Source organism: Xenopus tropicalis, chromosome 6 (genome assembly GCF_000004195.4).
Source record: "Xenopus tropicalis strain Nigerian chromosome 6, UCB_Xtro_10.0, whole genome shotgun sequence".
Classification (NCBI taxonomy): Eukaryota; Metazoa; Chordata; class Amphibia; order Anura; family Pipidae; genus Xenopus; species Xenopus tropicalis.
Genome location: NC_030682.2, coordinates 14,673,974 through 14,697,017, shown reverse-complemented (window position 1 = coordinate 14,697,017; position 23,044 = coordinate 14,673,974). Strand labels below are relative to the sequence as shown.

Genomic DNA, 23,044 nt, shown 5'->3' with positions numbered 1-23,044 from the left:
AGCTTGGTCAGCCTGTGCCTAATGGCTTCTATGTCTCCCCTAGGGTCTGGGCTTATATGCTGCTAGAGACATTGAAAAGCACACAATGGTCATTGAATACATTGGAACAATTATACGCAATGAAGTAGCCAATAGAAAGGAGAAGCTTTACGAGTCACAGGTAAGCTGAGTGCTCTGGGGGCGCCGGGGGGGACCCTCCTGCTGTGCCCCTGTGTTACAGCTAAAGACTCTCGCCCACCGTAGCATATAGTGCCTCCCCTGTTGTGCTATTAGTGTCAGGCCCCCCGATACCTGAAGTCCCCTTATACTGTACCCAGGGTCCCCATCCAGTAGCCCCTCCCACCAGCAACACTTTGTATCCCATAAATTAAAGGGAAAGTCTAGATACACGCGCTGGGCATTATTTGTTTTGTTAAGTTGTTGAACTATTTCATTCTGCTGTTTTTCAGTTTGGAATGTGAGCCGCTGCCTGGTTACCGGGGTCACTGCCCCTAGCAGCCGCCATTGGTTTCAAGGTCCAAGTGAAGGATACAAATCAATTAGGCATTAAAATAAAAATAGTCACAAAAGTAATGTAGCTATAAATCTGAATTGTGTTAAAAATCTCCCATGTCCTGCATGTATCCAGGCCTTTGGCGGTGCAGTCATTGGGATGCAATTGATGTTGCCCCCCCCCCGTGTCCCTTACTGCCCAAGGAGCAATAACAGGTGTAGGGAAATGTCCCAATGGGCAGGAGCGGCTAACTAGAGCGACTAACTAGAGCGGCTAACTAGAGCGACTAACTAGAGCGACTAACTAGAGCGCCCAATGTTTCTTTCAGAATCGCGGTGTGTACATGTTCCGCATTGATAATGAGCATGTCATCGACGCAACCCTGACGGGGGGACCTGCAAGGTATGTATCTACTCTCTGTGCCAGTCATGTTACCCAGGGCCGCTCTGTCTCTGCCCCCCCCCCCCCCCTTCCTTTTCCTACACACAAAGTTGGCGCCGGCTTTAATTGTTTACTTATAGGGGCTGCAAATACTATGGGATGTGGCACTGACAGTAGTTGGTTCTGGGCCCTCCAGTTTGGGCAGTTAGTCCTGGGGTTCGGCCATTTCTCCTCTGCTCCTTGTGCAACCCATGCAATACATGGTATAGTCACTCTTGGGAACCAGAGGGTACAGGTATGGGTTTTCCCTTTTCTCTGTAATAATAAAACAGTACCTGTACTTGATCCCAACTAAGATATAATTACCCCTTATTGGGGGCAGAACAGCCCTATTGGGTTTATTTAATGGTTAAATGATTCCCTTTTCTCTGTAATAATAAAACAGTACCTGTACTTGATCCCAACTAAGATATAATTACCCCTTATTGGGGGCAGAACAGCCCTATTGGGTTTATTTAATGGTTAAATGATTCCCTTTTCTCTGTAATAATAAAACAGTACCTGTACTTGATCCCAACTAAGATATAATTACCCCTTATTGGGGGCAGAACAGCCCTATTGGGTTTATTTAATGGTTAAATGATTCCCTTTTCTCTGTAATAATAAAACAGTACCTGTACTTGATCCCAACTAAGATATAATTACCCCTTATTGGGGGCAGAACAGCCCTATTGGGTTTATTTAATGGTTAAATGATTCCCTTTTCTCTGTAATAATAAAACAGTACCTGTACTTGATCCCAACTAAGATATAATTACCCCTTATTGGGGGCAGAACAGCCCTATTGGGTTTATTTAATGGTTAAATGATTCCCTTTTCTCTGTAATAATAAAACAGTACCTGTACTTGATCCCAACTAAGATATAATTACCCCTTATTGGGGCAGAACAGCCCTATTGGGTTTATTTAATGGTTAAATGATTCCCTTTTCTCTGTAATAATAAAACAGTACCTGTACTTGATCCCAACTAAGATATAATTACCCCTTATTGGGGCAGAACAGCCCTATTGGGTTTATTTCATTGGGCGGCTCTCCCGGTTCCTGGCTGACTCTCCCGGTTCCTGACTGACTCTCCCGGTTCCTGACTGACTCTCCCGTTACAGGTACATTAATCACTCGTGTGCGCCTAATTGTGTGGCTGAAGTGGTGACCTTCGAGAAGGGGCACAGGATTATAATCAGCTCCAATCGCAGGATACAGAAGGGCGAAGAGGTATTTCCCTGTCTGTCTGTCTGTCTGTGTGTGTCTGTGTGTGTGTGTGTATATATATATATATATATATATATATATATATCCATTTATTGTCAGTGCTTGTTTCAGCACTGGAGCTTTAACCCATAACCCTGATGGTACAAGCCACACTCCTTTATGGCACTGCTGGGAAAATGAAAGGTTTATGTTACTCATAGCAGCCAATCAGATGCTTTGGTTTTCTAAGCGTTGAAATCTTAATTGCTGATTGGTTGCCCTGGGCAACATCACCGGTAATGCTTCCCTCCACTTTATACACAGCGTGATAAATATACCCCTAAGTATGATGTAGACAGTGAACATGCAATTGGTCTTTGTTTTATTTTTTGAGGCTTTTCAGTTATTTAGCATTGTGTTCGGCAGCTCTCCAGTTGGAATGTCAGTATCTGGTTGCTGGGGTTTTGTTTACCTTAGCAACCAGGCATTAGTTTAAATGAGAGATCGCTAGGAGAGGGACCGAATATAGAAAGATAAGCAATAAAAAGTAACAGTAATAAAACTGGAGCCTCACAGAGCAATAGTTTGTGGCTGCCGGGGTCAGTGACCCCCATTTGAAAGCTGCAAAGATGTAGAAGTGAAAGGCAATTGGAAAAAAAATGAAGACCAATTGCAAACTTTCTAGAAATAGGACATTCTTTAAACTTCAGGGGCCACCCTGGGAAGGTGTCACAATCCAGTCCAACCAGCAGCTGCCCCAGTAAGGTGAGAGGGGGAGGGTTATGTTGCTATAGAGACCCAACCCCCCCCCAGTTTGCTAAAAGCCAATGTGAGCCCTGAGCACCTCCCCTTCTCTTCCAGCTCTCCTACGACTATAAGTTTGATTTTGAAGACGACCAGCACAAAATTCCCTGTCACTGCGGTGCTGTCAACTGCCGGAAATGGATGAACTAACGGCATTCCTTGCTCCTCCCCTCGTCCCTTATATGTGAAATACCAAGTCAGTCGTCGCCGCCGCCGAGGGAGGAGCAACATGGCTGCCATCCGCGGAGCTTCCCGTTGGCCGGCTGCTCATAGAGCACTTCTCTGCTTTGAGCTCACTGAAGAATTTCGTTTTTAGCTGGGTTACGGAAACAAAAACTAAAAAAAACAAAAAAAAAAAAATAAACAAGATGGCGGGTGGGCTGAACCCATGAATGTAAGACTGAGATCACCAGCGACGCGAGACGCCCAAGTGCTATCTGAATAAAGGGGCAGGCCCTCTAGTACGTAGGCACCACTGAACAAGGAATGTACTGAAACTCGATAACTTGCACTAAATACAAATACTTGATTCCATGAGTCAGTTTATTGTAGGCTTTTGTTTTGTTTTTTCTTATTTCTGTAATATAAGAGCAACTTTTTGTATTTATTATTATCGGAGAACTGAATGAAGCTATTTTTTAAACAAAAAAAAAACGAGAAAGAAAGCCAAGCTGCTGCTGTTACCTGCAGAATCGCCCGAAATCATGTTACTTTGTACATAGGTGTAAATATTTTGCAAATAGAAATTGTATAAAATTTAAGAAAAAAAAAAAAAAAAATTTAGTGATTGACCAAATGCAGCCCAACCCCCTGCAGCCGCTTTGGGGATTTACGTAGGGATGTTACAATACGACCTTAACGCCATGTTCCTTGGTAACTGAATAACCAAAACTTTCTACGAGAAGAATATTTTTGTTTAGACGGAAACGGAAGTAACTGAAATTTGTGTTCGAAAAAAAAAAAAAAAAAAATCGCTTCTGGAAGCGGCGACGGCGCGTCTGTTTCTTTCCCGTCTCAGCGCAGCTTTGATTTCACATTTCATTTCACGTCGTGACGTCCCTTTTCCTTGTCGGGTTTTTGTTGGCGTTTTTGAATTTTATTTTTTTTTTTTTCATAATTTTTGTAATAACTGTGAATGACCCCCCAAAGCGCCGGGGCTTTTTCTTTTCTCCCATTCAGCGTGATTATTAGGTCACCCACGTAGTATCATAAAAACCTCATCAATGACGTCGCTTTCCGGTAAAAAAAAAAAAAAAAAAAATAATTTTGAAATAAAATGATTTGTGCAAAACTAGAAAAGTTTTTGTTTTTTTTAAAAAAATCTATAAAATTAGATTTAATGGAATTTCTAATTTAAAAACAAAAAAAACCCGTTTGGATTGTTTTTTGTTTACATTTTATGAAAAAAAAAGATAGTTTTGTGTTTGCTTGACCTTTAATACAGACTTTTTTTTTTTTTCCTCATGCGTTTTATTTTGTTTTTGTTTTTTCTTAAAAATTCCGGTACTGACAACGTCACTCGCTGAATATAAAACGAAGCTTTTTATTTGTGTGCACAATACGAGTGGGCCGTGTGGGTTGGACGGACCCGGTCACATGGTCTGGGGACTGTAATGTAAATGGCATGATGTATTTTTTATCTTTCAGAGGAAATCAATTGTATATATTTTTCTCTTGATAAATCGATGTATGAAATTGTTTCTGAATATTTTTCTTCTTGTAAAATATCCCAACATGCACCAGTATTTGTCCTTTTTTTTTTTCCTGTCCTGTAAAATAGTATCTAATGTTGGCAAACAGATTTCTTTTTTTTGGAGTATAAAGAGTGTTATGGGTTTTGGAATTTGTGGAAACAGATTTAGAAGATCGGCATTTACAAATAAAAATATTTTACAACTATAAAAGCAGATTCTGTCTGTGATTGTTTTGGAAGTTGAATCTGTGGGAAATGAAACGTCAGTCGGGAAGATCATTGGCGCCTTTTTCCTCTTCAAGTTGTCGGAATTGAGTTCAACTTTTAAGAAAATTACCCCCCCACTTATACCCCCCTCCCACTTATACCCCCCCTCCCACTTATACCCCCCCACACTTATGACCCCCCCCACTTATACCCCCCCACACTTATAACCTCCCACACTTATACTCCCTCCACCTATACACTCCCACTTTTACCCCCTCATTTATACCCTCCCATGTATACCCTCCCCCAATTATACCCCCACCCACTTATACCCTCCCTCACTTATACCCTCCCACTTATACCCTCCCCCACTTATACCCTCCCACTTACTGTATATACTCGAGTATAAGCCTAGTTTCTCAACGCCCAAAATATGCTGAAAAAGTCACCCTCGGCTTATACTCGAGTTGGGTGCCATGTGTCCCTCCAGACTAGCACCCTCTGTCCTTTGTGTGCAAGTTAGGCCCCCCGCAACCAGACCCTCCAGTGCCCTGGCCTAGGCTCCCACTAGCAATGCTTATTCCCCCTTACATCCCTCCGGTATCGGGTCTGCTGCCAGTTTGCCAATGTGCAATGAGCGTGGGGTAGTACTCATATTCTTTTTGTTGCCCCTTTTCTCCACATACAGAGCTAGTTTACTGTTTTTCTATGAAATAAATCTTGAAAAACATATACCCCACTGATGCCTCAATTAATGTCATTTTACTGGTATTTATTTGATTATTGAAACTTAGCAGTAGCTGCTGCATTTCCCACCCTAGGCTTATACTCGAGTCAATACGTTTTTACAGTTTTCTTAGGTAAAATTAGGTACCTCGGCTTATATTCGGATTGGCTTATACTCGAGTATATACGGGTATACCTATTTATACCCTCCCACTTATACCCCCCATTTATACCCTCCCTCACTTATACCCATTTATACCCTCCCCCACTTATACCCCCCCATTAGACACCATTTTGACATTTGAAACCATTCCCACTGCCTGAGCAAAAATCTCCCAGAGTGCTCTGGGCCCCCGACGCTGGAACCCAACTGATTTACTCCCAGGAATTAACATTAATGGCAAAATTCTAAAAAAAAAAATTCTGAATTTGCTGATGATTTCCCTCTAGTGATGAGCGAATCTGTCCCGTTTTGGTTCCCGAAAAATGAGTGAAACTTGCAAAAGATTTGCAAAACGGGAAAAATGTTGTGCGTCAATATTTTGCCGCTTCGCGAGCCTTTTGAAATATTCACTAGTTTTATGGCAGAGCAAAATGTGTGCAACAATTTCTTTGTCGTGCAACAAATTTTGTTGCTCCTTCTGCGAAAAAATCCACCAATGGCGAAACGAGGAAATTCACCACAAATCCACGCCTAATTATTTTGCCCACCACTATTTGCCTCTCATTCAGAAAAAAACCCCAAACTGAATCGTATGCAAGAAGCGGCCGAACTGCCCAATCAGTCTGTTGTTTAAATATATTTCCTTTCTTATTCCCATAAAACTTCCTGTATTTGGCTCGGGATTCAACCCAATCGAAAGCTTTTCCAGCCGGATTCCAAGGCGGCCTCCCGGAACGGCTCCCAAGCAAATTACTTTAGGTCACGTGATTAAGGAAATTGCAAAAACATTTACAGAAACGCAATCCCCCTGTGCTAATTTGCATATTCAAATTAGGGGTTGGATTCAATTAGGGTTTCAGCAAATCTTCTTTCTTTAATATGGATATTAATGAGACTTAATTTTCCTTATTTCGGCTCTGAAATGTCCCTGCACGACGATTTTTATCATTTTCAAACTGAAAAGGGGCAATCAAATGGCCTGTATGGGATACAGAGAGTGGCTTTATAGGAATTTCTGGCCCTACAGACGCAGATACGGAACATTTGCTTTTGGCCACCCCCACCCTGGGGCAGCCCCTAAGCACCCTCTAGTTCCTTGCACTCAGCCTACGTGCTGCCATGATATGGGAGGGGCTACAGGCCCACTATGTTTGTTGTCCAGTTATGTGGCTTCTATGGCCTATATACCTGCCCCTCCCCCACACGCCAGATATCTCTTGTGTCGGCACAGGCCATTGGCTGCCTATAAATCATACAGGGTACAATGTAACGTATGCCTTGAGCCTGATGACAGTTCACTCCGGGCTTGTGTATGTTGTCGCTGCACAATTGTGTGTGGAGTAAAACACTTCCAACAAGGAGTAACACAAGATTTGTTGCACCTGATTGGTTGCCTTTTTTATTTCAAACTTTTACATTTTATTGAATTACAAAGAATAGAGTTTTCTTCTCTTTCCGCCGTGTCTGTTACTCTCTGCCCAATATCGGCCGCCATCGCCTCGTCGCTCCCATAAAACACAGAGTCTCAGATATACAAGCAGCTCTATAGCAATATATATATTTTATGTATAAAAAATATTTTCCACACAGTTAGTTTACAGAGACGCTACACACTGGCTAAATGAGAAACCGCGCTGGGCGGGAATGTTTAAATAGGCAAACGGGAGTCACTTCCTGTTGTGCACATCTCACTTCCTGCTGTGCCCTATAAAGGCTGATGAGCTATTGACCAGAGTAAAAGCACAAGCCTGACTTGCTGGGGGCCCTGGTTAACGCCCCCCCCCCTTTTCCTATATTACTAAAGCATTTCAGGCAGGGGTGTAATAGTCAGGGAGGCTCGGAGACATTGGGTTTTAGTCAGCTGTTGGCTACAGGCTCCTTGCCAGTGATTGGCTGCACCTCAGTGATAAAGGTGTAGTGGTTTCAGGGAGAAAATGGCTGCAAGGTTGGAGTAGTTACTAAACTAGACACAGGTAGGGGGCAGCGGTGAGAATACTGTTGACAAAAGGTCAGATAGGGACCTGGGCATAACGGGGGTTGGGGAAGACAATACAGGAGGCTGTAGGACTGGGATATTGTATGATACAAGGATACGGCTATTAAAGGGCCAGTACGCCTTTGTACTAAACCCGCCTATTCTTTCACTTACATTATTTGTATGGTTTGTTATTTTGTGCACCAAAAAGGGCAAGACTGTAAATTGAAAGTAAAATCACATGCCACACCCTGTTCTGAGCACAATCAAAACAAATCAGCAGCGCATGGAGCCCCCTCTGTATAATGAGCTGCTCCTTATCGAATGGCTGCAGTTGGGAGGGAGGGGTTTGTTTATACAGAGGCCTAGTCAACTGCTCTGTTTTGATTGCATTTTCATTGTACAAACCAGGTACAGGAATGTGACTTTAGTTTAAATTTTATATTTTGCTCTGTTTAGTGCAAAAAGTAACAAATCATAGAGAGAAACGCATTAAAATAACAGCACCAGCTCTAGTCACTGCTCAAATGTGGGAAAAAATGGACTCGGCTATATTAGGGGATCCTTTTACTTTCTCTGTGAGGGGAGTTGTTCTCCTTCATGTGACACATACAGGAAGTACATTCATTCTGCTGCGACTCACACTGACTGATCCAACATGAAAAAATGGATCTTGGCTCTGTGATTGGTCAATGGCAGCCAACTTACTAACAAGGGGAATGTATGGGGATGTCCCTTCCCCTCTCTCTGCATTTCACTGAGGAACCAGCACATTATATTCCATGGGGGGTCCTTAAGTGTCTGATCTGGCAGCCAATGGGGAGGGACTCGGGGGGCGGGACAAGCAGACACAAGGGAAGTGGTTCTTCCCATGAACCCAATGGAGATTAGAAGAGTTTATTAAGCGAGGCCCGGGCAGCGACAGTGCCAAGTACCGTAAAACCACATAAAATACTGTCAAATAAAAGATTCCAATGTAGGATTTGAACTCAAAATGAGCTACGGTTTAAAATAACACTTTTTTAAAATTAATAAAAAAAGCTAAAAATGGTCAAATTATTTCTTAAAAACGGTGAATTCTGTCTCAGAAAACATAAAATCTCTCTACGCGTATCCTCCTGCAGTGCATGTGTGGCCCGTTGGGGGCACTGGTGGGCTCCTTGGGGGGAATCAGCAAGTGAATAGCCTTACGGAGCCGCCGCCGCCGCCATGCACAGGGTACCAGTAGAACCGGATCAGGCTCTGCAGATAAAATAGCAGCTTAGGGCCAGTAATGCCTCTCAGAACCTGTTACCCATCAGGCCGAGTTCTTGCCGGGGTGGGTGGGGCTCTAGGAACGGTGAATCAGTTCTCCAGGTGCCACTGCTGGGAAGGGGATCCGTCGCAGATTGCCATGGAAACGTAGCCTTTACGGCTCATCGGATCCACAAGCTTCAAGCATTGGCCAACGGAAACCTGGTACAGACGGTTGCTCTTCTATGGGGGGAGGAAAGAGATTCATGTCAGTTTGTCTGTCCTTATTGCACCGATGGCCCCCCACATTCACCCAGCGGCTGCCCCATCATGAACAAATAAGCAAGTGGGGCAGCAAAGTGCCCTGTACACTGGCAATGCCCATTAGCTGATCTGGGCACATGTGTGATGCCACCAACAAGATTGGTCAGTTAGACTGGCGAGTATGCATAGTAGTACTGGGGGCACATAAGTTTGGTTTACTTGCCCTTTAAAATGAATAGAGACTCCTATTTAGCATATAATGGTGACCTACCCCAAACACCCACTGCTGCGATCCCCCCGAGCCGTGACATTTCATAAGTCGGGGGGGATCGGACGAGCGGGTCTCTGACATATCCAGGCACAGGAGGTTGCTCAAAATCAGCTCGTGCTCTTCATTGTAGCTCCATACCTGAAAGGGTTACAGGAGGCGGAGACATTTATGGTCATTTATAGGCAATGGGTTTCAGCAGAACTATAGTACATAATGGGGGGGTATTGATACAGTGGGGAGAGACACACAAAGGCACCGACCTGTTCGGAATCGTTATAGTCGCACTCTTTTGCCACCACCAATCCCCCTTTCTGGCTGGGGTGCCCCTGCGCCACGAGGCATCTGTTCGTCTGCATGTTGATCAGCTGAGAGAGGGAAAGGGCGAGGTGTTAGGAAGCTGCCATGTTTAGTAAATCTATAACACGGCGGGGCATTGCAGAGAGTGCCCCCTGGAGGCAGAATAGGTGGGTGAACTAGGTCTAAGCTCAGGAAGGTAGGAAGGGGTGGGGGATAGGGAAGCTCAGGGGGCACAGAGGAAGGGGTGAGGGGGTAGGGAAGCTCTGGAAGGTGTGAGGGGGGTAGGGAAGCTCTGGAAGGGGTGAGGGGGGGTAGGGAAGCTCAGAGGGCACAGAGGAAGGGGTGAGGGGGGGTAGGGAAGCTCAGGGGGCACAGAGGAAGGGGTGAGGGGGTAGGGAAGCTCTGGAAGGGGTGAGGGGGGTAGGGAAGCTCTGGAAGGGGTGAGGGGGGGTAGGGAAGCTCAGAGGTCACAGAGGAAGGGGTGAGGGGGGGTAGGGATGTTCTGGAAGGGGTGGGGGGTAGGGAAGCTCAGGGGGCACAGAGGAAGGGGTGAGGGGGGTAGGGAAGCTCAGAGGAAGGGGTGGGGGGGGTAGGGAAGCTCAGAGGAAGGGGTGAGGGGGGGTAGGGAAGCTCAGGGGGCACAGAGGAAGGGGTGAGGGGGGGTAGGGAAGCTCAGGGGGCACAGAGGAAGGGGTGAGGGGGGGTAGGGAAGCTCTGGAAGGGATGAGGGGGGGTAGGGAAGCTCAGAGGAAGGGGTGAGGGGGGATAGGGAAGCTCAGGGGGCACAGAGGAAGGGGTGAGGGAGGGTAGGGAAGTTCTGGAAGGGGTGGGGGGTAGGGAAGCTCAGGGGGCACAGAGGAAGGGGTGGTAGGGAAGCTCTGGAAGGGGTGAGGGGGGGTAGGGAAGCTCTGGAAGGGATGAGGGGGGGTAGGGAAGCTCAGAGGAAGGGGTGAGGGGGGATAGGGAAGCTCAGGGGGCACAGAGGAAAGGGTGAGGGAGGGTAGGGAAGTTCTGGAAGGGGTGGGGGGGTAGGGAAGCTCAGGGGGCACAGAGGAAGGGGTGAGGGGGGGTAGGGAAGCTCTGGAAGGGATGAGGGGGGGTAGGGAAGCTCTGGAAGGGATGAGGGGGGGTAGGGAAGCTCTGGAAGGGGTGGGGGGTAGGGAAGCTCAGAGGGCACAGAGGAAGGGGTGAGGGGGGGTAGGGAAGCTCAGAGGGCACAGAGGAAGGGGTGAGGGGGGTAGGGAAGCTCAGGGGGCACAGAGGAAGGGGTGAGGGGGGGTAAGGAAGCTCAGGGGGCACAGAGGAAGGGGTGAGGGGGGGTAGGGAAGCTCAGGGGGCACAGAGGAAGGGGTGAGGGGGGGTAGGGAAGCTCAGAGGGCACAGAGGAAGGGGTGAGGGGGGGTAGGGAAGCTCAGGGGGCACAGAGGGCAGGGTGAGGGGGGGTAGGGAAGCTCAGGGGGCACAGAGGGCGGGGTGAGGGGGGGTAGGGAAGCTCAGGGGGCACAGAGGGCGGGGTGAGGGGGGGTAGGGGAGCTCTGGGGGCACAGAGGAAGGGGTGAGGGGGGTAGGGGAGCTCTGGGGGCACAGAGGAAGGTAGGAAGTGGTAGGGAAGCTCAGAAAGGCAAGTGAAACACAAACCACAGACCGGTTGCTTAGTGGTTATTTTTTACCCTGCCGCGCTGCAGTATTTTTGGTCTTTTTTGGCCTTTATTCATGAACACGGGCGGCTGTGGTTTGGCGTTGGGCCCGGAGACCTGCATCTCGGGGTAGATATTGTCCAGATACCACTTGAAGGATTTGCAGTTCAGTCGCCTCCTCAATGCCAAACGCTCGCGGATATCCCCGAAATCCCTGTTCCGCAGCTCAGGCCTCAGGGCAAAATACTGATCCTACGGGGGAAAGCGGCCAAAAAGGGTAAAACACACAGATTGGTACGTTCCTGGCAGCACAGCGCCCCCCGGGAGTTTCCTGCACTTCTCTAAACCCAGTGGAGGGGCCCATCCTTCATGCCCCATGGTCTGCACTGAGGTGGGGGTGGAAAACAAGCAAAGGAGACATAAGTTGGGGAGGCATTTGACCTCTGCACTTTGCCCACTCTGTGCAGGGGCTGAAATATAAATAGGTACATACAAGATGGATTCCAGTAGTAGATGGAGATCCTGCACCAAAGTTACGTGAGCCCCTCGCCTCTGTAGAGTTACCCAGTCTATGGAATCCCTCTATGCTCATATATCCCCAGGATCTGGGGGGGTCCCAGTGCCCGACACCTTATACTCATCCATCCACACGTGTGCCAGGCGCAGGGAGTTGTGGGCCATCGTGTCATGCCCTCCAGGTGAACCATATGGGCGCCTCTTACGGAAAATATGGCCGACCCGCGAGCAGGGGACAATGAGTAAGCTGCCGCCACACATCCAGATCTGCCATAAACACATTGCAAGTGAAGTTTAGTTACAGGTCAGAACCACTCTCGAAACTGATCCGCCAAGTACAGAACCCTCCCCAAGAGAATTTCTACAGACACTGAGCACCAACTGGACCTGGTTCTTGTTTGCAGAACCATTATTTGCCTTAACCTAGGTCTAGGGCAGGTCCAGTTAGCAGTGCCCAACACTGGCCATTCAGCCAAGTACCAATGGGCCGAGCTCCTAGACAGACATTCCTTACACCCAACGGAACCGGAGCAGTGGGACCGGCAGGGAGTGGCACAGAATCCCAGAGACGGACAGACGGGAGGGACAGGGGGCCTTTCTCAGGCTTCTTATACTTTACTAAATATGATTTATTGAACTACAAACAGATGAAGTTTCTACAACCCCCATCCAGTTACCCCGTATATAGGGGGGGCACATTATTTACCCGGAAAGAGATTTCTAGGTTTTCCCCGCCCCAGATGTCCATGCCGCTGTCGTACTGCCCCAGCATGTTGAAGTATTCCCTGTCCATCGCAAACAGACCCCCGGCCATTGTGGGCGACCTGAGGAGAAAAGAAAGAATAGGCTTCACATCAAATGGGGACCCAAACCCAACGCTCACTTGGCTACTGACCCCCCTGACTGAGCACAGAGTGCAGATAGCCACATAGGCCAGCTGGGTTATGCTGTGTTAACAGCTGATCAGTTATTGGCTAAGCTATTGGACCCCTAGTGTTCTATAATATCCAGCTTGGCAGCACCCATGGTCATAGAAATTTCCTTTTTGTGTTAATGACACTTTATAGGGTCTCACAGGCTGCCCCACATACTAACTAGCTCAGCACTGGCTACTAAATTCTATATAATCAGTGCTGTGGTGCCCTATGGCATCTCTCAAAGCTGGCAGGCCAGCACCCTAGGGTGAGGTAACAACAGAGACTGGAGGCAAAGGCTCAGGAATATAAAGTTCAAGTGAAAAAGATCATGTTCCCCAGATGTTGAAGGGTTGGAACTGCCTTGGGGGATTCTGCTACAGCACGGACTATAAAAATAAGCAGAAAATAACAGGCATACTTCCCCTTTAAAAATAATGACCAGCGTCCAAAGTTTTTGGGAATTACACATTTATATGGGGCTGTTCTGGAAAGTTACACACAGTCTCTCCCACACTGCAGAGCTGCAGTTTATAGGCCCGCCGAGAATGGAGCCGGCCCAACCACAAGGCGCTTTCCAGCACAAATGCAAGTAGCAGGCTCAGCCGCTCTCCTTCGCTCTGGCAGGATAATCTCTTGGCCGCTACAGAGTCGGATTATTTACGAGCGGTGCTACGAAACAACGGGTTGCCAGGAAAAGACATTCGAGTTCTTGGCAGCTCCGGGGCCCAATGACATTCCGTGCATCTGTGATTGGGCTCTGGGAGCGGTGGAGATATTGGGCTTGTGTTTTGTACAGACAAACAGACACACAGCTATGGATGTATCATAACTTGCCCCTATGCCCACATTACTAGCCCTGCACTGTGTGGCCCATGTGTGGTTCTGGCTGGCCCAATACATTGCATTAATGGGACTGTGAGGAACTTGGCTGCCAGTGTAACACATCAGAACCGAGCAGTTTGAAGGGATATTAGGACATAGTGAGCTAAAGTTGGCCTACCTGCCCAGATTTGGCAGATACTGACCATGTCCCATCACAGGCCGGCCCAACAAGTAATGCTGCAACTCTTAGGGTGAAGACACACTGAGCTACTAGTAGCAGCTACTTTTTCATGGCTACTAAACTCCAGAAAATCCCCTGCCATAGACAATACTGAGAATTGCCTCTGCTAAAACACATGTAGAGACAGTTATCAGTAAATGATCAGCATTGTCTGTTTTAGTAACCACAACAAGTAGCTGCTACTAGTAGCTCTGTGTGTCTTCACAAAGGGAACAATGCAAAAGATGTCCACACACACATATGGCTCCTTACATGGCACGTATCCATTCAGACTGCAGGATGATTAGACGGAGTAATGTAAGGGTCAGTGGGTGCCAACTTTACCAGAATGGGAAGCTATTCTATTCCTTTAATCCTGCCCAAATAACAGTCCCCGTATATTATCTCACAAGATGCCCCTGGTTATGGATCAGGTTACCTGATGAAACATATACATCCATGTAAGCATGTAACCTCTGTGCTGCAGGTGTCAGGCTTGCAGGACTAGTGCTTCCTTGCTAGAACCTGTTCCCTTTCAGCACAATGGCTCTACATCTACAGAGTGTCTATCTTTGGACTTTATCAAAGTTGTTATTCAGTCTTTGGATCTTGATAATACTCATTTTATGGTTGTTCTGATCCGTATGGCACCTCTAACTCAATAAACATCAGCAGACAAACATGGCTGACTAGACTTCAGTGTGCAATTCTGCATATTTATAGAACAACAGAAACTACTTACCTAAACGGTGCGCTAAATCCCTCAGGGCCTCCCAGCTCTGCGAGAGGAACAGGATCCCACTTGAAGTGCAAGCCCCAGTTAAACCCCCCGCGTACAACAGGGGAAGAGCTGTAGATAAGGGTGTCGGCACTGATGATATCTATGACAGGACACACCACTGTTCTGGGGTTCTCCTTGATAGGGGCAAGAAGGGGCTGCAGCCACATCTCATTCACCTCACAGTGACTGTCCAAGAAGACGAGTACGTCGCCTGCAGTGCAACAGCGAGAAAGGTAAGTGGGTGACAAACTGAGGAGGTTCTGAATAGGGACCACCCCCCCCCCCCCACACACACACACACACACAGGCCTCTTTGCACTAATCCCACCAGCAAACCCTAATGTGGGGGGGTCCTGCACTGGCTTGGTTCCTGCAGAACTCCCACCAAGGGGCTGAGTTTGAATGAAAATGCCCCAATTCTATGGAGATGGCCCATGGGAACCCTGCGATGGGACTTAGCAGGTACATACATTATCTTTAACTTCATAGCAACCTGCACCTCAACTAACTTAACCCCCAGAGTGACATCAATGCCGGTTTATAGTGACATCACTTCTGGATCATGCAGCCGCAAAGGGGGCACATAGCTTAGCTTCCCTTTAAAGCTTAGGTAAGTGGGTTGGGCATGAACACCCAGCTATGCCCTCTTGCCCAGGTGGTGCCCCTACAGATACCCAGCTATGCCCTCTTGCCCAGGTGGTGCCCCTCAGATATCCAACTAGGCCCTCTTGCCCAGGTGGTGCCCCTACAGATATCCAACTATGCCCTCTTGCCCAGGTGGTGCCCCTACAGATACCCAACTATGCCCTCTTGCCCAGTTGGTGCCCCTACAGATATCCACCTATGCCCTCTTGCCCAGGTGGTGCCCCTACAGATATCCAGCTATGCCCTCTTGCCCAGGTGGTGCCCCTACAGATACCCAACTATGCCCTCTTGCCCAGTTGGTGCCCCTACAGATATCCACCTATGCCCTCTTGCCCAGGTGGTGCCCCTACAGATATCCAGCTATGCCCTCTTGCCCAGGTGGTGCCCCTACAGATATCCAACTATGCCTTCTTGCCCAGGTGGTGCCCCTACAGATATCCAACTATGCCCTCTTGCCCAGGTGGTGCCCCTACAGATATCCAACTATGCCCTCTTGCCCAGGTGGTGCCCCTACAGATATCCAACATTCTCTCCTACCCATTAGGCACAATTAGAGGCTTCAAAAAGGAGAGTGATTTTCAGTAAGATACTGATAAAGCTGTAATGAAGTGCAAGCTTTGTTGGCTAGCCTGAGAATAACTAGCACCTCCATTATTACCAAATACAATGCGATGACATTACTATTTGGATGGCTTTACCTGTCGCATGAGAAGCTCCGACCATCCTGCCGCGGATCAGCCCCTCTCGCTGTTTGTTTCTCACCAGTTTCACCTTCTTGGACAGGTTCTCCTGCATGTAACCATCCAGGTCTTTCTTCAGGTCGTCTAATGAAAAAGCACAATTGGATCTTCACTCACAGCCAATCAAACTGCCCTGTTAGCTAAGGATACGCACAACGAATACAGAGTTTACCAGTTCCCCGTTTCTTGGTGCCAAAGGGCTCCCCCTAGTGGAGGAGCATTGAAAACTTACCCAGTTCACTATTATCATCCACTAGTATTATCTCGTGGAGCAGCTGGGCCGGTGTTCGGTCCAACACGCTATGGACAGTGCGCAGCAAGGCAGAAAAGGCTTCATTATAAAAGCATATAACAATGCTGGCCATGGGCAGATCCGGGGGGTAAGTCTTCTTGGCGCACCTGGGGAGGATACAGCACAAAGGGGACTCACACATGGGCACACTCTGTAGCCAGAGGTACTGGAAGGAGCCAGCGCTGTTATTTTAGGTCTAAGGCCCCTTTAAAGATTTAGATGGGAGAATCCTGGAAGGTCCGATTGCATTCATACCAACACCCACTTAAGTATGTGAGCAATTTTACTTTGAAATGAGTTTCTGTTGAAAGCAAACAGCTGAGTAAGAAGCTGCCGGCACGCTAGCGAGTAAACAGCGAGTAATGTGATGCCAACAGAGCCCCCCCCTGGCGCCCCGCGGCACAGCCGGGAAACGTTATAGCGCGGCACTTACATCATATCTACAGCTGCTGCTCAATGTCTCACAGTTCAAAGGATGCTGGGAGTTGTAGTCCAAAAGCATCTGGGGGGGGGGGGTCACACATTGCAAGGGGGATTGATTAGTTATTCTTTAATTATATAACACCAACCTCTACACCAGCAGAGCTTACAATCTAAGGTCCCCATTTCCCTGCCTGTTTGTTTATGGTGTGTGGGAGGAAACTGGGGTACCCAGAGCAAATAAGGAGAATATCCATTGCATGTAGCTCCCAAGTCACAACTGGACTCAGCACCCCAGCACTGCAACACCCCAGGGTAACCACTGCGCCACCCACAGTTAGGGCACCCATAGGCTTGCAACATTTATTCATAAAAACACCGAGTTATTTACACAATGTTTATTTCTGTTGCAGACGTGGGTAATGACTGAATGTTTTCATCATTCCTTGGCCTGTGAGGTTTCCTTATGGGGCATTACTCATCCTCAGAGCACAAGTGGGCTATTTAGCACAGTATAATCTATGGCACAGGTTATGGAGACATGGGGCTATAGCTATAGTGTTCAGCCCCTTTGTGTATGGGGGGCACAGCAAGGGGGGCACTGGGGTCCTAAATCCAATCCCAGACAGGGCACTAACTGCAATAACGGTGTGTGGGGTTCCTCTGGGTACCCGGGTTTCCTCCCACACTCCAAACACATACACACAGGCAGGGTAATTGGCTCCTGATAAAAGGGACCCTTCTGTGTGTAAGAAGGTACTAGGGACCTTAGACTGTAAGCTCCACTGGGGCAGGGACTGATGGGAATGTGATAGGGACCTTAGACTGTAAGCTCACTGGGGCAGGGGCTGATGGGAATGGGATAGGGACCTTAGATTGTAAGCTCCACTGGGGCAGGGAATGATGGGAATGTGATAGTGACCTTAGATTGTAAGCTCCACTGGGGCAGGGACTGATGGGAATGTGATAAGGACCTTAGATTGTAAGCTCACTGGGGCAGGGGCTGATGGGAATGGGATAGGGACCTTAGATTGTAAGCTCCACTGGGGCAGGGACTGATGGGAATGTGATAGGGACCTTAGACTGTAAGCTCACTGGGGCAGGGGCTGATGGGAATGGGATAGGGACCTTAGATTGTAAGCTCCACTGGGGCAGGGAATGATGGGAATGGGATAGTGACCTTAGATTGTAAGCTCCACTGGGGCAGGGACTGATGGGAATGTGATAAGGACCTTAGATTGTAAGCTCACTGGGGCAGGGGCTGATGGAAATGGGATAGGGACCTTAGATTGTAAGCTCCACTGGGGCAGGGACTGATGGGAATGTGATAGGGACCTTAGACTGTAAGCTCCACTGGGGCAGGGACTGATGGGAATGTGATAGGGACCTTAGACTGTAAGCTCACTGGGGCAGGGGCTGATGGGAATGGGATAGGGACCTTAGATTGTAAGCTCCACTGGGGCAGGGAATGATGGGAATGTGATAGTGACCTTAGATTGTAAGCTCCACTGGGGCAGGGACTGATGGGAATGTGATAAGGACCTTAGATTGTAAGCTCACTGGGGCAGGGGCTGATGGGAATGGGATAGGGACCTTAGATTGTAAGCTCCACTGGGGCAGGGACTGATGGGAATGTGATAGGGACCTTAGAATGTAAGCTCCACTGGGGCAGGGACTGATGGGAATGTGATAGGGACCTTAGATTGTAAGCTCACTGGGGCAGGGGCTGATGGGAATGTGATAGGGACCTTAGATTGTAGAATTGCGAGTGCAGAATTTACATTTCGAGTGGCGAATCAGAAACAGGTCAGAGAGAAGGGCACCTACTTGGAGTCCCTGGTGTCGGGCACGTCTCGGTGGTAGCCAAGTCTATTGCTTATTAACAGATTGAAGGCGTGCTTCTGGTAGCCAACGTCTCTCACGTCTTGATCCTGTTCATTGAATATCATGCCTGAAAGCGGAGATGCGAGGGTTAAATCCTATGTAAATCAGTTATCACTATCAGCAGTCACTTGCAGAAGAATGTCTGTGCTTCTCAGCAGCATCTGGGCTACATCTGCCCCCGCGCCATTACGGATTTATTGGCTGCATTGGGGCAGATGCACTGTATATAAACCCGGCGGTGTGATCAGGCCAGAGACTATGTGGGTGTCTATAGCTGGGGGTTACAGACAGTATGTGGGTGACTTTAGCTGGGGGTTACAGACAGTACGTGGGTGACTTTAGCTGGGGGTTACAGACAGTACGTGGGTGACTTTAGCTGGGGGTTACAGACAGTACGTGGGTGACTTTAGCTGGGGGTTACAGACAGTACGTGGGTGACTTTAGCTGGGGGTTACAGACAGTACGTGGGTGACTTTAGCTGGGGGTTACAGACAGTACGTGGGTGACTTTAGCTGGGGGTTACAGACAGTACGTGGGTGACTTTAGCTGGGGGTTACGGGCAGTACGTGGGTGACTATAGCTGGGGGTTATAGACAGTACGTGGGTGCCTTTAGCTGGGGGTTACAGACAGTACGTGGGTGCCTTTAGCTGGGGGTTACAGACAGTACGTGGGTGCCTTTAGCTGGGGGTTACAGACAGTACGTGGGTGCCTTTAGCTGGGGGTTACAGACAGTACGTGGGTGACTTTAGCTGGGGGTTACGGGCAGTACGTGGGTGACTATAGCTGGGGGTTACGGACAGTACGTGGATGCCTTTAGCTGGGGGTTACGGGCAGTACGTGGGTGACTATAGCTGGGGGTTACGGACAGTACATGGGTGCCTTTAGCTGGGGGTTAAGGGCAGTATGTGGGTGACTATAGCTGGGGGTTACAGAGAGTACGTGGGTGCCTTTAGCTGGGGGTTACACAGAGTACGTGGGTGACTTTAGCTGGAAGTTCCAGAGAGTACGTGGGTGACTGTAGCTGGGGGTTACAGAGAGTACGTGGGTGACTTTAGCTGGGGGTTACAGAGAGTACGTGGGTGACTTTAGCTGGGGGTTACAGAGAGTACGTGGGTGACTTTAGCTGGGGGTTACAGAGAGTACGTGGGTGACTTTAGCTGGGGGTTACGGGCAGTATGTGGGTGACTGTAGCTGGGGGTTACGGGCAGTATGTGGGTGACTGTAGCTGGGGGTTACGGGCAGTATGTGGGTGACTTTAGCTGGGGGTTACGGGCAGTATGTGGGTGACTGTAGCTGGGGGTTACGGGCAGTATGTGGGTGACTGTAGCTGGGGGTTACAGAGAGTACGTGGGTGACTTTAGCTGGGGGTTACAGAGAGTACGTGGGTGACTTTAGCTGGGGGTTACGGGCAGTATGTGGGTGACTGTAGCTGGGGGTTACGGGCAGTATGTGGGTGACTGTAGCTGGGGGTTACAGAGAGTACGTGGGTGACTTTAGCTGGGGGTTAAGGGCAGTATGTGGGTGACTATAGCTGGGGGTTACAGAGAGTACGTGGGTGCCTTTAGCTGGGGGTTACACAGAGTACGTGGGTGACTTTAGCTGGAAGTTACAGAGAGTACGTGGGTGACTGTAGCTGGGGGTTACAGAGAGTACGTGGGTGACTTTAGCTGGGGGTTACAGAGAGTACGTGGGTGACTTTAGCTGGGGGTTACAGAGAGTACGTGGGTGACTTTAGCTGGGGGTTACAGAGAGTACGTGGGTGACTTTAGCTGGGGGTTACGGGCAGTATGTGGGTGACTGTAGCTGGGGGTTACGGGCAGTATGTGGGTGACTGTAGCTGGGGGTTACGGGCAGTATGTGGGTGACTTTAGCTGGGGGTTACGGGCAGTATGTGGGTGACTGTAGCTGGGGGTTACGGGCAGTATGTGGGTGACTGTAGCTGGGGGTTACAGAGAGTACGTGGGTGACTTTAGCTGGGGGTTACAGAGAGTACGTGGGTGACTTTAGCTGGGGGTTACGGGCAGTATGTGGGTGACTGTAGCTGGGGGTTACGGGCAGTATGTGGGTGACTGTAGCTGGGGGTTACAGAGAGTATGTGGGGTGACTGTAGCTGGGGGTTACGGGCAGTATGTGGGTGACTGTAGCTGGGGGTTACGGGCAGTATGTGGGTGACTGTAGCTGGGGGTTAGGGGCAGTATGTGGGTGACTGTAGCTGGGGGTTAGGGGCAGTATGTGGGTGACTGTAGCTGGGGGTTACAGAGAGTATGTGGGTGACTGTAGCTGGGGGTTACGGGCAGTATGTGGGTGACTGTAGCTGGGGGTTACGGGCAGTATGTGGGTGACTGTAGCTGGGGGTTACGGGCAGTACGTGGGTGACTGTAGCTGGGGGTTATGGGCAGTATGTGGGTGACTGTAGCTGGGGGTTACGGGCAGTATGTGGATGACTATAGCCGGGGGTTACAGAGAGTATGTGGATGACTATAGCTGGGGGTTACGGGCAGTATGTGGGTGACTGTAGCTGGGGGTTACAGAGAGTATGTGGATGACTATAGCCGGGGGTACAGCTGTCAGAAATGTGACACTAGACCTGTGTGTCTGTTTCTTTCTGCACTGCCGGTTCTGACTGACCGTGTGTGCTGGCTCCTGGGCAGTCGGGGGAATCCCAGCCCTTCAGCCCCAGCTGAATGATCCATTTGCAGCCCCAATCTCTGCATGTCCCATCCGCACAGTCACACAGGGCAGTCGGTCAGAACTTGTCACCATTCCCATACTCAGCTGGCTTCAGCTACATTGTTTCATGAGTCAGAACCAGCAGTGCCAGCATGACTATATAACGACTATAATAACGAACACAGCAATTTGGCGGCTCACCCAGTTCCGGGGAGAGATCTGCGTTGGCTTCGGTTTCCAGCTGATTCCCATTGTGGCCCTTGCGAGGGTCACTGTGCTGCCCCATGGAGTCCCTGGAGAAGCGGGGGTAGATTTTTTTGGGAAGCGGCTTGTAGGGCTCCAACCCCTTGACGGGCACATGTCTGAAGCCTTGGCTTTCCTCGCTGAAGTTAAAGTAAATGAACAGGAGAAGCGTCCAGGTCACAGACGTGAAGAGGCAGCCATAGCAGAAACAGCGAAGCGCGGCGCTGCCCATCGTCCCCCTAGCATCGCCGTCGGCCCATCCTCAGATCCCTGGGGGGCAAACAAAATGGTGCATAAATACATTGCAGGCACAGTCCTGCACATAAACTGCATGGGGGTGAGGGTCCTGCGGCTGCCACTACTCTCCCTTCTTGCCCACATAACTCCCACTCTGAAGCTGCTGGGAGTTGCAGTTCATACAGAGACAGGAGGGCTGCATATAAAGTCCCTGCTCTGGTACAGTGTAGCCATACAGCATTAAATAGGGGGGGGGGGGGGCAGTTTATTTGCTGCAGCAGCACAGCTACTGGCTCTGCTGAGGATTCTGGGAGCTGTAGTTCTGCAAAGGCTTCCCGTCCCTGGGGCACCAGATACACAGCACTGCCTTCTGCATAGCAATTCCCTACGCACCACAGAGCCCCTTCCATAAGTGGCAGCCCTGGCATGTCCGCCTGGCACAGCTATACCCCAGCCTGGCACTGAGCAAGAGAGGCAGCCGGGAACATACCCCCCCTACCCCCGGGAACAGCCCCACACAGGCACCCACCGGCAGCTCTACCCCCGCAATCCCAGTCCGGCGTTACCTGGGCCCCTGCTACAGCGGCTTTGCGGGACAAGTATTTACAGCAAGCTCCGCCCTCTCCGTGACAAACCATGTGGTTCTGCCCAGCCAATGACGCCCATTAGGCGAACCCCGCCCCTCTTATGACGCGTAATTAAAGAGCCCATACAAAAAGAGGAACAGTCGCCCATAGATGTTATTGCGCTGTATTAGTGTCAGAGCGCTGGTGTGGGCTCCCTGTATTGGGGGTACAGGGGGTACAGGGGGTACAGGGGGTACAGGGGGTGATTGGATCGGTAGCCCTCACATATCCCAGTGGGCTCCCTGTATTGGGGGTACAGGGGGTGATTGGATCAGTAGCCCTCACATATCCCAGTGGGCTCCCTGTATTGGGGGTACAGGGGGTGATTGGATCAGTGGCCCTCACATATCCCAGTGGGCTCCCTGTATTGGGGGGTACAGGGGGTGATTGGATTAGTAGCCCTCACATATCCCAGTGGGCTCCCTGTATTGGGGGTACAGGGGGTACAGGGGGTACAGGGGGTGATTGGATCAGTGGCCCTCACATATCCCAGTGGGCTCCCTGTATTGGGGGTACAGGGGGTGATTGGATTAGTAGCCCTCACATATCCCAGTGGGCTCCCTGTATTGGGGGTACAGGGGGTGATTGGATTAGTAGCCCTCACATATCCCAGTGGGCTCCCTGTATTGGGGGTACA

At 49.4% G+C, this 23,044-nt stretch overlaps 2 protein-coding genes across 12 annotated transcripts in view; one reads left to right on the top strand and one right to left on the bottom strand.

The window, feature by feature from the left end:
- The window catches only part of kmt2c (lysine methyltransferase 2C), a 129,840-nt gene extending 125,009 nt beyond the window's left edge, over nucleotides 1-4,831 (top strand). For all 10 annotated transcript variants that reach the window (XM_031904513.1, XM_031904514.1, XM_031904519.1 and 7 more), the window contains 4 exons: nucleotides 44-160; nucleotides 822-895; nucleotides 2,039-2,147; nucleotides 2,985-4,831. In XM_031904513.1, the coding sequence (XP_031760373.1) occupies nucleotides 44-160; nucleotides 822-895; nucleotides 2,039-2,147; nucleotides 2,985-3,077 (393 nt within the window). In that variant the 3' untranslated portion in view covers nucleotides 3,078-4,831. The remainder of the gene's footprint in view (nucleotides 1-43; nucleotides 161-821; nucleotides 896-2,038; nucleotides 2,148-2,984) is intronic.
- Nucleotides 4,832-7,078: 2,247 nt separating this feature from the next.
- galnt11 (polypeptide N-acetylgalactosaminyltransferase 11) lies at nucleotides 7,079-22,412 on the bottom strand. Of its 2 annotated transcripts, NM_001006903.1 has the most exon segments (13): nucleotides 7,079-9,167; nucleotides 9,460-9,597; nucleotides 9,720-9,824; nucleotides 11,427-11,645; nucleotides 12,024-12,176; nucleotides 12,616-12,733; nucleotides 14,611-14,860; nucleotides 15,993-16,118; nucleotides 16,267-16,433; nucleotides 18,574-18,697; nucleotides 21,503-21,613; nucleotides 21,616-21,814; nucleotides 22,348-22,369. In NM_001006903.1, coding segments are annotated over 12 exon segments (1,689 nt in total). In that variant the 5' UTR covers nucleotides 21,662-21,814; nucleotides 22,348-22,369; the 3' UTR covers nucleotides 7,079-9,035.
- Between the last annotated feature and the right edge of the window lie 632 nt (nucleotides 22,413-23,044).